Source organism: Seriola aureovittata, chromosome 6, assembly GCF_021018895.1.
Source record: "Seriola aureovittata isolate HTS-2021-v1 ecotype China chromosome 6, ASM2101889v1, whole genome shotgun sequence".
NCBI lineage: Eukaryota > Metazoa > Chordata > Actinopteri > Carangiformes > Carangidae > Seriola > Seriola aureovittata.
The window spans coordinates 29,184,116-29,198,205 of NC_079369.1; the positions used below are offsets into that span (position 1 = coordinate 29,184,116).

At 41.9% G+C, this 14,090-nt stretch overlaps 1 protein-coding gene across 1 annotated transcript in view; it reads right to left on the bottom strand.

Moving 5' to 3' along the window:
* Positions 1–6,948: 6,948 nt before the first annotated feature.
* The window catches only part of LOC130170450 (desmoglein-2.1-like), a 28,012-nt gene continuing 20,870 nt past the window's right edge, over positions 6,949–14,090 (bottom strand). Inside the window, exons 10-14 of the mRNA XM_056377724.1 lie at positions 12,411–12,632; positions 12,013–12,255; positions 11,248–11,378; positions 10,774–11,055; positions 6,949–9,815 (exon numbers count right to left, since the gene is read on the bottom strand). Coding sequence (XP_056233699.1) covers positions 8,664–9,815; positions 10,774–11,055; positions 11,248–11,378; positions 12,013–12,255; positions 12,411–12,632 — 2,030 coding nt within the window. The 3' untranslated portion in view covers positions 6,949–8,663. The remainder of the gene's footprint in view (positions 9,816–10,773; positions 11,056–11,247; positions 11,379–12,012; positions 12,256–12,410; positions 12,633–14,090) is intronic.

Genomic DNA, 14,090 nt, shown 5'->3' on the forward strand with positions numbered 1-14,090 from the left:
TCTGTCAGAGTGTATAAACCCACTGAGAACTCGAGTCAGAACACACTGACGAGCCTTAAATCCTCTGGAGCTGAAGACACACCTCCATCAGCTTCACCCCTCCACTCTGAGCAGCCCCCTCCTCCTCTTCCCTCCCTTCCCTCATACTCTTAAAACTTCAACGCATGCATGTTTCTCAAAGGTGTGTCTGCTTAGAAAGGTTAAGGTTTACACTTGATCAGGCTGACAAGGACAGACAGGTAGAGTACACTGTAAAAACACTCCCCAGTCATGAAAATGAAAATACATATTTCATCCTCTTGCTGTTCTGCTTGGTTTTCTCCAGCACTCGTTCAACAGTCGTCTCCACAGAACATCACGCTGCAGTAATATCAAGTGCAGATTAAGTTAAGTGAACTTAAACATAAGGAGAGTTTTCAGCAACTGGTACAGATGTTTTAGTCTTTGACAGTCAGGAGGGACCACAAGCCTTACCCCAGGTTGTGCCCACACACACACATACACACACACACACACACACACACACACACACACACACACACACACACACACACACACACACACACACACACACATTCCAGTTTACATGCTGAAGAAGAGACAGTAAATCACAATGAGATCAGTAGTAGTTTAACACAAGTTCTAGCTGCTGGTGGCTACACCTCTCAAATCTGCAACAAAGCTGTAAATGAAAGTATTGATTCTGATCAATCACATCATATCAGTTTTCTTTTGCAGATTAGAATAGGTGTGAGGTATGATAATTATATAATTATAAAACTCCTAAAGTGGCAAAGAAATGTGAATGACCTGGTTTTCTGCCTTCACTGGTGACAAAACGATCTGATCTTTATCCACAGTTGAAGTCAGAACTTTACTCCTCAGTCTCAATTTTGCATAATCCCTGACATTTAATTCTGATAAACATTACCTGTCTGTCTGAGGTAGGTTAGCATCACTACTTCAGTTTAAGAACAGGAAATGTCAGAATAACAGTAGAGAGAATGAATTATTTCAGTTTTTATTACTCTCATCACATTCCCAGTGTGTCAGACATTTACAGACATTTTGTTGGTATTTAGTAGCATTCTCTTTAAATAGTTTAACTTGAGTCCAACGTCTCAAGTAGCCTTCACAAGCTTCTCACAGTAAGTCCTGGTCCATTATGCCACAGATCTGGTGACCTGAGTCAGGATTGGAGGCCTCCTTGCAGGCACACCTTTTCAGTTCTGACAATTTCCTGACTACGTTTTCTTTTCTTTGCCATTTTTATCTCACCTGGAGATCTCATCACACAGTCTCCAGACTGACTTCAGCTCCATTGCTCAATACAATCTGCTGTCCCTGTGTCCTTTTAGAGACCTCAGGGTATGATTCACTTTAATTAGACATGAATAACAGAAGATTAATGCCTATGAGGCCAGAAAAACTAAGATCATGCAGTTTATGGCTTCAGCCGGACTTGGATTCTTGTCTTTCTCTGTCTTTACCTGCATCATTAATGAAGAACTCCCGTGTGTTAATGACTCTGACCCAGAACAGAACTGGTCATTTTGATAATATCTGACTCTTTGAAACTGAACTGGGACAAAGCATTCCTCGTTTATACTGTCGTACCTGCAGAACAAGTATTTCCAGCTGCTCACTGTTGACATGTTGACTGAGGTGCACACAGGGCTTTTCACATAGAAAAACTTTCATAATGAAAAGATGTAAATTATAAAATGCTGTGCATTCTAAATGTAAAAGTAAATATTAAGTATACAGTTAGAAAATAGTCACTTCTTTACTTCTTGTCTTGATATTTTCAGGGTGAGGAAACAAACACTTTTGATGTTGCCTTGCCTTTATTTTTTATAGTGCATATCAATCAAGCTACATCAAGCTCCTGAAATTAATTTGCTCTGACACATTCTCAGTATTAATATAAATTGATATGACTGACAGTTTTATTAGTAATTGCTTGGCACAAACCATGGGTTACACCTGTCATCTATAGATCAAAGAACCATCAAGAGCAGGTGAGCTGAGACCAAGTGGCACCTCAGAGACTGAATCAAGTCTAAAGCACCTTTTGTTGTGTGCTCATGTACAGGTGGGCTGTGTGGACCATCCACCTGTCCCCATGTGCTGTGGGTGCACGTCCTACAATGACATGTTTGTGATCTTTCTCAACAATTCAAATGTTAAGATAAAAAATAAATAGGCTTCGTTGTGTTTACGGATGGAGAGATGCAGACCCACTGTTTTTACCAGAGGTCTGTTGATGTTTCTTATCTTCAGCTGGAATAAATATATTGTTATATCACTGTGGGAAAATCACTGCCATGTGAGTGTGCACAGAGGAATTCATTCAACCTTTTTTAGTTCTTGGTCAGTGGCGTGCCATTAGGGCAAGATTGGCAAGCAGTGCTCTTCCAGTTAAAGATAAAAATAGAAATCAGTTCTGATTTCATCTGATCTCAGACCAGAGTTGTCCCATGAAGGATCTGACGCCTGTTTACATTCATCATGTAATTTATTGTGACAGCAGCAAGGTTTTGGTTTCTATCATTTTCATGGGTGTGACCCCTTGACAAAGACTGGAGCTTGTCAAGCAGCGAGGGGAGAAGCTTTTCTTTGGATGCGTAATGAGGATAATCCTGGTGGGTGAAGTGGGGTGGGGGCGGGGGGGGGGGGGGGGGGGGGGGGGGGGGTAGGCTAGCAATTGGCAGTATAGCTGTGAACACAGCAGTGTTAATTTAACGCTGGATAAACGTATACCTTTTTAGTGGGCTTTGACTCATGTGTCTATACCTAACACAGACCACCAGCCCCAGTGGGCGCATTTACCATTAGTTTAGCAAACACTAAGTTATCAGCTAATGCAACTAGCTAGCTTGATTAGCAAGGTATATCTATAATTTATGTTTATGTCAGATATTAATAAATCATATCTATGTGCTTATGGTAAGTGCAAAATGAACTGAATAATTGAATTCTGGAGACTCTAACCAATCTAACGACATATAACATGTCAATATTGACAAAAGTTCAAACATTGATACCTTCAGAATATCTTCATAAAACCTTTGGAACCATCAGAACTGCTTCACTGGATTTAAGAATATATTATAAACACTGTGTAAGTAATGTTTAAACTTAAACCAGTTTTGTGTCTGTGTGTTTTGTGTTTTGTTACAAATTGTTAATACAATGAAAAAAATTATGTGTGATTTTTACTGCTTGTTAAAATGAATTTAATGTCATTCGAAGCAAATACAATTACTGTAGTAGTGTAGTGTGTATAGAAGGATTTGTAGCTGCTGGACCATATTCTTTTATTGTGATGAACTGGCATCATTTCATCCAAATTTGATGCAACCAAAACTCTTATCAGTGCCACGGGTGCTCAGCTGGAGAGGAGTGCCTCGGGGCGGAGCCATCTATTAATATTCCTGGAATTTTCTAGTTAGCAGTATAACACTGTAGACTTGAGGCTGATGGGAGTACAGCTGAGGCTTTGCAGGTAATTTGTCATAAACCAAAGGACTCAAATCAGAGAATCACCAGACTCATTACATCTCATCTTGAGGAGAACATGAATGTATATAGAAAAGTTTGTGGCAGTTCCTGTACCCTAATAAATAGTTATGTACATATAGCATCGTTCGCTAGAGGATAAGTCAGGGGATCACAGCTCAGTATCCTCTGTGGACCATCAATGTCTGTATGACATTTCATGACAATCCAGCCAACTGTTGCCGAGATATTTTATTGGTGGACTGATGAGTTGACTGTGGCATCCCTACAGCCACAGGGCAGACTAGGATTCTATAAAAACACATGAGTCTCATTTATCTGTTCCTGGGTCAGTACAGAAAGAATTATTGTTATATGAGAGTGTACTTTGTCTTGTGGTGCTGTTCTAACACATGAATGCTGCAACCTGCACATGCTATCAACCTGGTTCTTCTCATGTCTGCTCCCTGTGTGAACACCAGCTCGCCCTCTTCACACCCTGCTGCTCCCACACTGATGTGCCCACCAATCTACATTACATGGTTCTCTACTGAGGGTTAAAGTCTCAGCAGTGTGTGCCGCATGCAGGATGTGCTCAGTGTGTTCTGAATTTCCATTGGCTGCAGCTCAGGGGGTGGTGTTGTACGCAGACCGCTGCTGTAGTAGAAGTGTCAGGCCAGGAGAGTGCCATGCTGTTGGTGCTGTGTGAAGAGCGGCCATGCATGCTGCTAGAAGCTGCTACATTCAAGCCAATGAGGCTGCCCATGTGTGATGCTGGTGGGTGATTAGCTGATGTTGGCACACATACTCTGGGCTCTTGCCGTGGATACTAGGTGGTTTAGTTTTGAAGAAGGGTCCAATGCTATTTGGACCAAGGGTCCAAATAGCATTGGAACTCTGTCCCTTTTCTTCATAAATCAACAGACTGCTGCACACCATGCACTTTGTACATGGACTAACATTAACACGGAGAAGACGAAGGGAATGTTACTTTGCCTCTTGTCAGTAAAGATTACATCCAGCACTAAATTACCAGCATGAATGTGCTCGAGGCAACATTTTGATGACATTCTTTGCACAGTTTGAAGTAAGTTGTGACATGTTTTTTCAGCCTTAACAGGTTGAAGTCAATGTCTGAGTCTTTTGTGGTTGTTTTCATCCAGGTAACTGCTATAATCTGGTCTTGCTCAGGTCGTCAGCCATTGTCTGAACTGCAACTTTAAAAACTTTATTGCCGGAAAACTGAGATGGCAAACTACATGATTTGAATTTCGATCACAAGGCAATGGATTGTTCACATATCTTAAAAAGGATGTTATCATAAACTACTTAGGAGAAGCACGCAGATGCCACACTCAATCTTAAAGGGAGAAACGTGTACATTGCATCCGGTCTTAATGGGTTGAAGGAAAATCCAACATAAAGTGTCTTAGTAAGGTGTTGGACCACCAAGTGCTGCCAGAGCAGCTTCACTGCTCCAAGTCTATGAACTCTACTGGAGGATGAACCATTCTTCATAAACATATTCCCTCATGTGGTGTTTTGATGATGATGGTGGTGGAAAGCGCTGGACAAAGGAACTCACACTCCACAGTTCCTCACTGTTCACACCTGGGGACGACCCTTCCCCCCACAGACCTTACTGGCCAGCCAGTGTGGGTCAGCGTGTGAAATGTGACCTCCAAGGGTGTCACCAAACAAAACCAGATCTAATATATGGACACAACTCACTGAACTGCTGTACTAAAAAACTCAACAGAATATGTTGCACTGGTTAGTTTGTTTGTGTGTTTGCTTTGTGTGCAACATACAGTTGTCGGTTTATTAGGTACACCTAACTAGCTTTTAGCTAGGTGGACCCAATACTGGCAATTAAGTATTTTGTACACAGATTGTTCACAGTAAAAGAAACAACAGTTGACATTGGTTTTACAACAAACAGGTTGACCACAAAACTGGAAATGCTGTGCAAAATTTACTCTGACTTAAGTGAAATAAATTACTACTAAAATATGAAAGTAACAATTTGCATGGACATTACTGAGTAGAATGGAATAAAATGAAGAAGTTAGAATATCTTAAATTAAGTCATTTGGCCACTTAGTGTCACCAAAACTAATTAAAATTAGGTTGGTTCACCTTAATTGAGCTTTTAGAGAGTACAAAGTGGAACTAAAGAAATTGAGTTAGTCCAACTATAAAAGTCTCATGTGATATACTCAATATTGGCTAATTTGGAATTACTTAAAAAGATCCATGCAGTATTTTTTGCATAAACACAGGACACAAGGGGAAACACCCACTGAAGTTTTGGTTATACAAAGACCAGGTGGGTTGTAGCAACGGCCCTGGGACTCCATACTCCTTACTCCATACACCAGTACTCCTAGCAAGGTCACCAGGGAACACAGTCGTAAGCTCTAAGTCAACAAAACCCCCTCAGCATTCCTGCAAGCATAAGGAGCTGGTCCGCTGGTCCACTGTTCCATGGCCAGGCTGAAATCTGAATTGCTCCTCCTGAAATCCAGTCAGACGCTCTTTCCGAGCACACTGGAATAAACGGGGCCAACCCTTAAAGGTTGACCTTCTGACCTTCTGATCACAGCTCCTACCTGCCTCTGCAATTGAGGCTTTGAACATGGCCCAGTGGGACCCCACACTTTCGTAGGAAGTTGGGGATGTGGGAGTTGAAGACCTCATCGATAGGGGCCACTGCCAGAGCTTTCCTTTCAGCAACTCAGAGTCACAGGGAGGGGACCTTCCCATTCCACTGACTGAACTCACATACAGCAGCACTCAGCCAGGGGCTTGTGAGTATCCCCACACCCATCTGGTGCCTGTAACACTGGGTAACTCTAGAAAAAGAGAGAGTCCAATCCTGTTCCAGGAGTTTGGTTCCAGAGCCCATGCTATGCGTAAAAGTGACCCCAACTTTAATTATTTTGTACCGGTCCACCTCTCACTCCAGCTTAGGTTCTTTCTCCGCCAGAGAGGTGACACTCCACATCCCTAGAACCAGTCTGTGATGCCTGGAGTCAGCATGCCTAGGTCCATGCCTTTGAGCTTTGTGCTCACAGGGTGGCGGCATAGGTCAAAGCCAGCTCACCAGATGATTGCCGGTGAGCTCCCCTTCCAGGTCTGGCTCTAGGAGTAGGCCCCGTTTTCCCACTGAGCAAAGAAACGTCCAAAACACATGTTTTGAATGTCTTTGTCACACATTAGAAAGACATCCCCTCAAGAGTCAGAATAAATGTTTTTCTGACATCTTGAATGTAAAATGTTGACATCCACAGCACCTCTCTAGAAGGTTAAAAAACAACTTAAAAAAAGTTTAAATGTGGTCATTGTGAATGTCTTTTAAAGTTCTTATTGTCAACTGCAGACACGTTAAACATTATTTATACTATACATTTTGGCACTGTTCACAAATAATGCTCTCATGCTTCATTCAATTCAAAGCTCACTTTCATTTATTTCAATGTAATTTTAATTTTTAGTTGCACAGCAGCTCTATAGACCCACCTCATCCCCAGATAACAAAGTAAATGCAGCCCATACTTGAGTCACATGCTGGTTTTCTTCCAATATCGGCCCAGTTCAATGGCCCAAATCTGAGCTGACTAATCTCAAAGATGACTAATATTATTGTTATTATGATTATTATAATATAATGATTATAATAATAATAAACCAGCATAAACACAGAAGTAACAACAATGTTATCATAAAACACAGGGACAACAAAATACTGTGAAAAGTATCATAGTAATATAAAATAACAAAAGTTGATAGATAAAACCAGGTGACATATTCAATATCCAGAGAGAGTGGATAATTGATTCTTTCTGGCACAATGGTGAACATCAGCAGTAACATGTTAAAATTAATTTTTAACAAAACACTGATACGAATTGTTATACAAAAGACTTATTGAAGAAAGTAAGTGTGAAATAGATAGACATATAGACATATTATGACATAATGTGAAACACATAAGCAACTGCACAGTAATAAATCAAACCCCCATTATACCCTTTATAACCATGAACATGTAGCCTACACACAATATAAAAAAGTGTAGAAGAAGAAATGATGGAACATTTTGTCTGTTTTAATGTCAGAAAAGGGTTGAATTGCTCAACTGGTTTAAATGTTACATTTGCCATTTAAAATTTTTGACCAAAAGACATGACTCATGACACTGTGACACTGACTACAAAAACATTTTGTTAAGCATGAAATATTTACTGCAATTGATTCAACTCTTATAAACATGAGAAGAAAAGTAGTAGTGGAGTAAAGAATGTTTAGATCAAGCTTGGTCACAAGAAACTAAAATGTAAATGAGCACAAGTGGATGTTTAAATCTAATTGCTTAGAAGTTATACTACTATTACAGAATTATTGTAAATATCATGAGCTTGGCAGGGAGACAAACACCTCCCTCTCTGGAACTGTAATAAATTATGGTTAACTGTTGACAGTGGAACAGTTTACTACACTCATGAAAACACACTGCAGTGGTTTTCTTAACCTGGCAGTACTTGGTGATCTGTTTTCTTGGTTGTTTCTTGATTGTCTTTTTGTTCGTTTAGGTGCTGTTGTCCTGTAATATGTGGATATGTCAAACAGTATTTTCCCCACCATGATGTGGTGGAGGTTTACTCCCTGGCCATTATATGAACATTTAAATTATAATTCAGTAATCTGGAAAACAGCTGGTCAGGTTTGTAATGAGGAGAAATCTGTTCAGCCCTACAGAATTTACAGAATATGAATGAAACAAGCTATAAGAAACATCCCATCAGTGACACATTTTAACCATTACTGTTCATTGAAAACATCCCAAGAAAGTCATAAATACCCTGATTAGACAACATTTGACTATATTGTGTTTAGATCCAAAGTTTAGGTTGCAAAAAATATTTTTCCAGAAAACTGTGAATATAAATATATCTCAATGATGTGTGATTTAAAAAAAACGGGTTCACTTGTCTTCAAACAGTGCTGTAAAAGAGGATGTATAAGTGTCTTAGTGTCAAACAGAAGAAGTATGAACATGCAGGTACATGTTGCTAGTCGAACTGCTGTAGCCACACCTTCAGAGAATCACACATAAAAATACTTGAGAGACTGCCTTGCCAGAAGTTTGACATGACACTTCACTGAATTTCTCTGGTCTCTTGCACCACCTTGTGGTAGGTGGGGGTTGTGCTCACTGTGGCGGTAGAGGAACCCACCACACTGCCCTGAAAGCCAGTGGATGTGCTGCCCTTTCTGTAGAGTATTCTCTGAGAACCTGAAATATCACTCATCTTGGACAGACCTTGTGCTTCCTGGACCAGCTGCCCTCCACTGCTTGTTGGCCCTCCAACCACCAGAACTCTCTGAGAACCTGAAATATCACTCATCTTGGACAGACCTTGTGCTTCCTGGACCAGCTGCCCTCCACTGCTTGTTGGCCCTCCAACCACCAGAACTCTCTGAGAACCTGAAAGCCCTCCTTGCTGTAGGGTACCTCCCTGCACGAGGCAGGTCTGACTCCCTTTCAGCAGATTCATTGACCCAACGGGTACCTTGCCCTCCACGACCATCATGGGCTGGGAGCCAGTGTGGATCAGATTGGTACTGTCCCCCTGGATCCCGCTCCTCTCCACCAGTACCATGCTGGGGCCTTGGGATTGTCCACCAGACATCACTGTCTGACCCTGAATGACCATGCCTTGGGCAGGTCTAGTATGGGTGCCGTTAACAAGTACCATGCCCTGCAGGTTGGTGGCCGGTGCCTCAGCCAACAGCATGGTGTTCTGAACCTGTGGCTGGACTACATATTGCATTGGTTGCAGCAGAGGGGTGGAGGTGTAGTACACAGGCTGCTGCTGCTGTAGCAGGAGCATCTGGCCTTGATTTGCTTTCCCTCCTCTCATTGGGGTCATACTTTCCTTCACCATCTGAGAACGCTCAGATGTCTCCCTGACCACAGTCTGCTCCGTTTTTGAGACAGTTGGCTGCAACTTGGGTGAAGGGGGCAGCTGTGGGACGGTTATCAAACTTGACACTGAGGTCGGAGTGTTGATGGTGGTACTGGGCGGAGCGGAGAACACTGGTTTGACTTCAGTTTGGATCGTCTTGCCTCCGCACACCTCAGCCAAGGTCTTAAACTTTGGTCCGAGGTCATTGAGGAACTGCAGGTCATTGTCAGACTCCAGGAGACTGCAGCAGCCCACTGAGCCCGCAGAGGAACCCTGGCCCTCGTAGTCATAAACCAAAAGACTGTCCTTCACTCCAAGGTTCTCATTGCCACTGGTCACCTTCTGTTGAAAAGAAGAAATTAAATATTACCAATCTTCTCTTTTTTTGAGTAAGGACAGGCATTTTTTGGTATTCATGAATGCCTCTGAAATCATAACATTACAATTCTAATCAAAAAATCTCATTATTAGTCAGTAGAAACCCCAGATACATGTATGTTGGTATGTCCATTAATACACAGTAGGGCTGTCCCAAACGATTATTTTTTAAACGATTAATCTAGCGATTATTTTTTCAATTATTCGACTAATCTAACGATTATTTTTGTTATTAACCTAACAGTAATTTTATTGCGATTATTTTCAAATTAATCATTTAATATAACAATTTGCCCCGTCAACATCTTGACTCGCTGCACCATGGTGTTTCCTCCTCTTTCCTCCGCACTGTTGGTGTCAAGATTAAAGTATTCCCAAACTTTGGAGGACCGTGTGCGAGCCTTTTTTGCTGCGTGTTGCTCCACGCGCTCCGTCGTACTGCTGGTAGACGCCGCCATGTTGTTCAAACAGATTACACAGACACAAATCATTCACGTAGTCAATGACTTCAATTACGTCACAGCGTTGTCCCAGTCCATGTGCTGCGCTTGTATCCGGGTAAACCAAAGACGATGGATATAAACGGTCCCTTTAGAAAGTACCGGTTTTGTTCTATGAACATTTACCCTGTGTGGTTTTACACGACGCGTCGACACTAAAATTCCACGTCTAATAATTTTTATAATCGACAACGTCGATTACGTCGGATAATCGTCCCAGCCCTAATACACAGTGAGTTAGCTTAAAGGGCTCTTTCAAATAAGTTCTTAAAATTCAAGGTCAAACTTAAAAAAAACCTTTTGCTGTAAGTGACAGGACAAGGATAAGTATACAGTGGGATTTTTGTTGAACTGTAAAGGCAAAGAAATTTGCAGCTGAGCAAATTTGTAACAGAAAATAAAGGGTAGAAATTATTCCTCACCTGACTGTAGTACTGTCCCAGGAAGTGGTCCGACAGAGCCATGCCATCATAAATTCCTCCACCTCCTCCTGATTCTCTGCCCTCAAACTCAGAGTAGAAGCCACTGCCGCTCATCTGGTTCACCCCCTCCCATTGTCTGTGGTCAACTGCAAAACCGGCCCCGTTCATCCCATCCATGGAAGTGACTGACTGTTCCATTGCTGCAGTTTTGGTACCCATGCCTGTATCCACTTTGATCAAATCTCCATCTATTTGTGTTGGCAAGTTCAGCAGTGGCACCTCCTACAATAGGCCAAGGATCCAAATGTTAGAACAGATTCAGAGGTTTTTCTGCTGTCTAGTGGCTAAAATTAATTTCATGAAGATTTCAAGTAGATTTGGTGTCAATAGCAAATGACCAGCGTGTAAGCCAGTATTCCTGTCCTCACCAGTGGAGGTCATGTGTTCAAAAGGTACTAAATATGTTGATCTTACCGTGTTCTCTCCCTGGCCCTCAGTGCGGTAGTTAATGAGGTGTGATTTGGTGTCGAAAGGCATCTCAGTAAAGCCCCCTGGCAGACCCGCAGCCCCCCCACATTGGCAGAAGAGCAGCAACAGAGGAATGACTGTAAAAACAACAACAAAGTTTTAGTCTAACTTAGTGTCTCCCAAAGTGTAATGCGAGAAATGCAGTGGTCCCCTGGGTCCTCCAAAGAAGGAGCTACAGTTTCAGTTTGCCTGGCACAATATGTTGTAACAGGTGACCGTGTAGTTCTTTATTAACAACACCAGGTGTTTCTATAACCCTTCTTGTGTAAATTACTAATGCTATTGTGCCAAAGATTTACTGTTGTCCCTCACTTGTAAGTCACTTTGGATAAAAACACTAAATGAGTAGATGTAAATGGTGCATGTTTTAATGTCTGACATTTTTGACTTGACTGAGGGACTGCCCTCTTGAATGTTTTCAGATTTGCTGCCACCTGCTGGCGTTACCGACCATCTACAAGTAGAGCACTCTCAGAATTTACCTTAAATAAACATGGGGATGTTAGAGACTGTGATCTAATTAATTTTCCCCCTGCAACCACTGGTTCCTTGTGGTTGTTGAAACATTTATAAGGAAAACTTGTTGTATCAGTCAGTTTCTTACTGTAAGTGATTCGATCCTACTGTGCTAGAGTTCAGTTAAGTGCTGAACTTCTGTGGCCCCCTGTCATCTTTATGCCAGGTGAAATATAACGGTGTGGTCATACTTACGTGCTAACAGCAGCAGCCCCAGGAATAGCAGTCCAATGCCTGCAGGCCCTAACTCTGCTCCTTTGCTGGACTGACCATTGGCACCTCGTTTTCCACACACCACTCCATCCTCACAGGTACAAACTTGGACTGTCACTTTCTGTGGTTCTGGACAGACGTGTCCCTGCTCATCCTTCACTAAAAATTCCACTTCATAGAAACCAGGCCACATGGACTCCTGGGCCCTCAGGATAGCTGCAGTGTCTGCCCGCAACAAACATAAGAAAAATGTAGAAAATCAATATGCCTTACTCCAAAGGTAACAAAAGGTTCTAGAACTTCTGCAAGCTCATGATCTAAAGCTGCTTAACACTTGCTGCTTTTCTCTCACATACAGATGGCAGCAGTATTCTCCTTACCATTGAGATGCTCCACCTTCCACTTGCCCATAGTGCCTTCTGGGACAATGGCAAAGTCAAAAGGAGGTCCATTGGGGAATCCATCCTCATCTTTGGCGTTCACAATAACGTTATCATCTGTGGTACACATAGTCTGGATATCACTGGTCAGGGTGGGGCAGTGGTCATTAAAATCCTCCACCTGGATGGCTATGGTGCCAGTGGATGTTTTACCGGGCATGTCTGTGTTAGAAAATTACAAACAAGAACAGATCATTCAGCATGTTCCTTATACCTTTCCTTTCTTCAGACACAAGTTCACAGACAAATGCTTCACTCTCTACACTCTGCTGCTTGACAGGTGTACACAACTGGTTGTGCTGCTAATGACGTGTTTGGACTGAAGATGCAGATTTTCTCCTCCTTCATTGTTGTGAGTTTGACTTCTGTAGTCTTTGCGCGGTCTGTATAGATCTTAGATGAAGCTAGCTGGTAGTTATGTGTTCATGTGACTTGCACTTCCTGTATATCCAGTATAGTCATGATCCCCAGCAGATGACCCATTTTGCATAGCCTCCTAAAAAGTCAAAAGGTTGGACACACCTACTCATTCATAAGTTTTTCTTTATTCTAACTATTTTCTACATTGTAGAACTGAAGACATCAGAACTATGAAATAAAACATATGGAATTATGTAGTAAAAAAAAAAAAATACATTTTAGAGTAATTTACCTGAGCAGCTTTGCACAATATTGGCATTATCTTAACCAGCTTCATGAAATTGTCACCTGGAATGTGTTTCAATTAATAGGTGTGCCTTGTCAAAAATGTATTAGTAGAATTTGTTGCCTTTTTAATATGTTTGAGACCATCAGTTGTGTTGTGTGGTGGTATTGTTGGTATACAGTAAACAACCCTATTGGACAACGGTACTAATCTATTTATGTCAAGAACTGCTCAACTAAGTAAAGAGAAACGACAGTCCATCGTTACTTTAAGACATGAAGGTCACTCAATCCAGAAAATTGCAAGAACTTTGAATGCATCTTCAAGTGCAGTTTTAAAAACCATCAAATGAGGACTGTCCCAGGATTGGAAGACCAACTTACCTCTGTTGCAGAGGATAAGTTCATTAGAGTTTACCAGCCTCAGACATCAACAATGAACAGCACCTCTGATTAGAGGCCACATGAATTCTTCACTGAGTTTAAGTAGCAGACACATCTGAACATCGACTGTCCGGAAGAGACTGTGTGAATCAGGCCTTCACGGGCAAATTGCTGCAAAGCAATCATTACTGAGGGAGGTCAAAAAGAAGAATAAAACAAAAGCACCAGTGGAAATCAGTACTTCGGTCTGATGAGTCAAAATCTGAGTCCTGTGAGACACAGAGAAGGTGAACGAATGGTATCTGTGTGTGTGGTTCCCTCTATGAAGTTTGGAGAAGGAGGTGTGATGATGTGGGGAGGGGCTTTGCTGGTGACGCTGTCTGCGATTTATTCACACTTATCCCGCATCACTTCCACAGCATTCTGCAGCAACATGCCATCCCATCTAGTTTGTGCATAGTAGGATCATCATTTGTTTTTCAACAGGACAATGACCCAACACACACCTCCAGGCTTTGTAAGGCCTATTTAACCAAGAGTGGAGGAGCACTGCATCACATGACCTGACCTCCACAATCACCCAACCTAAAT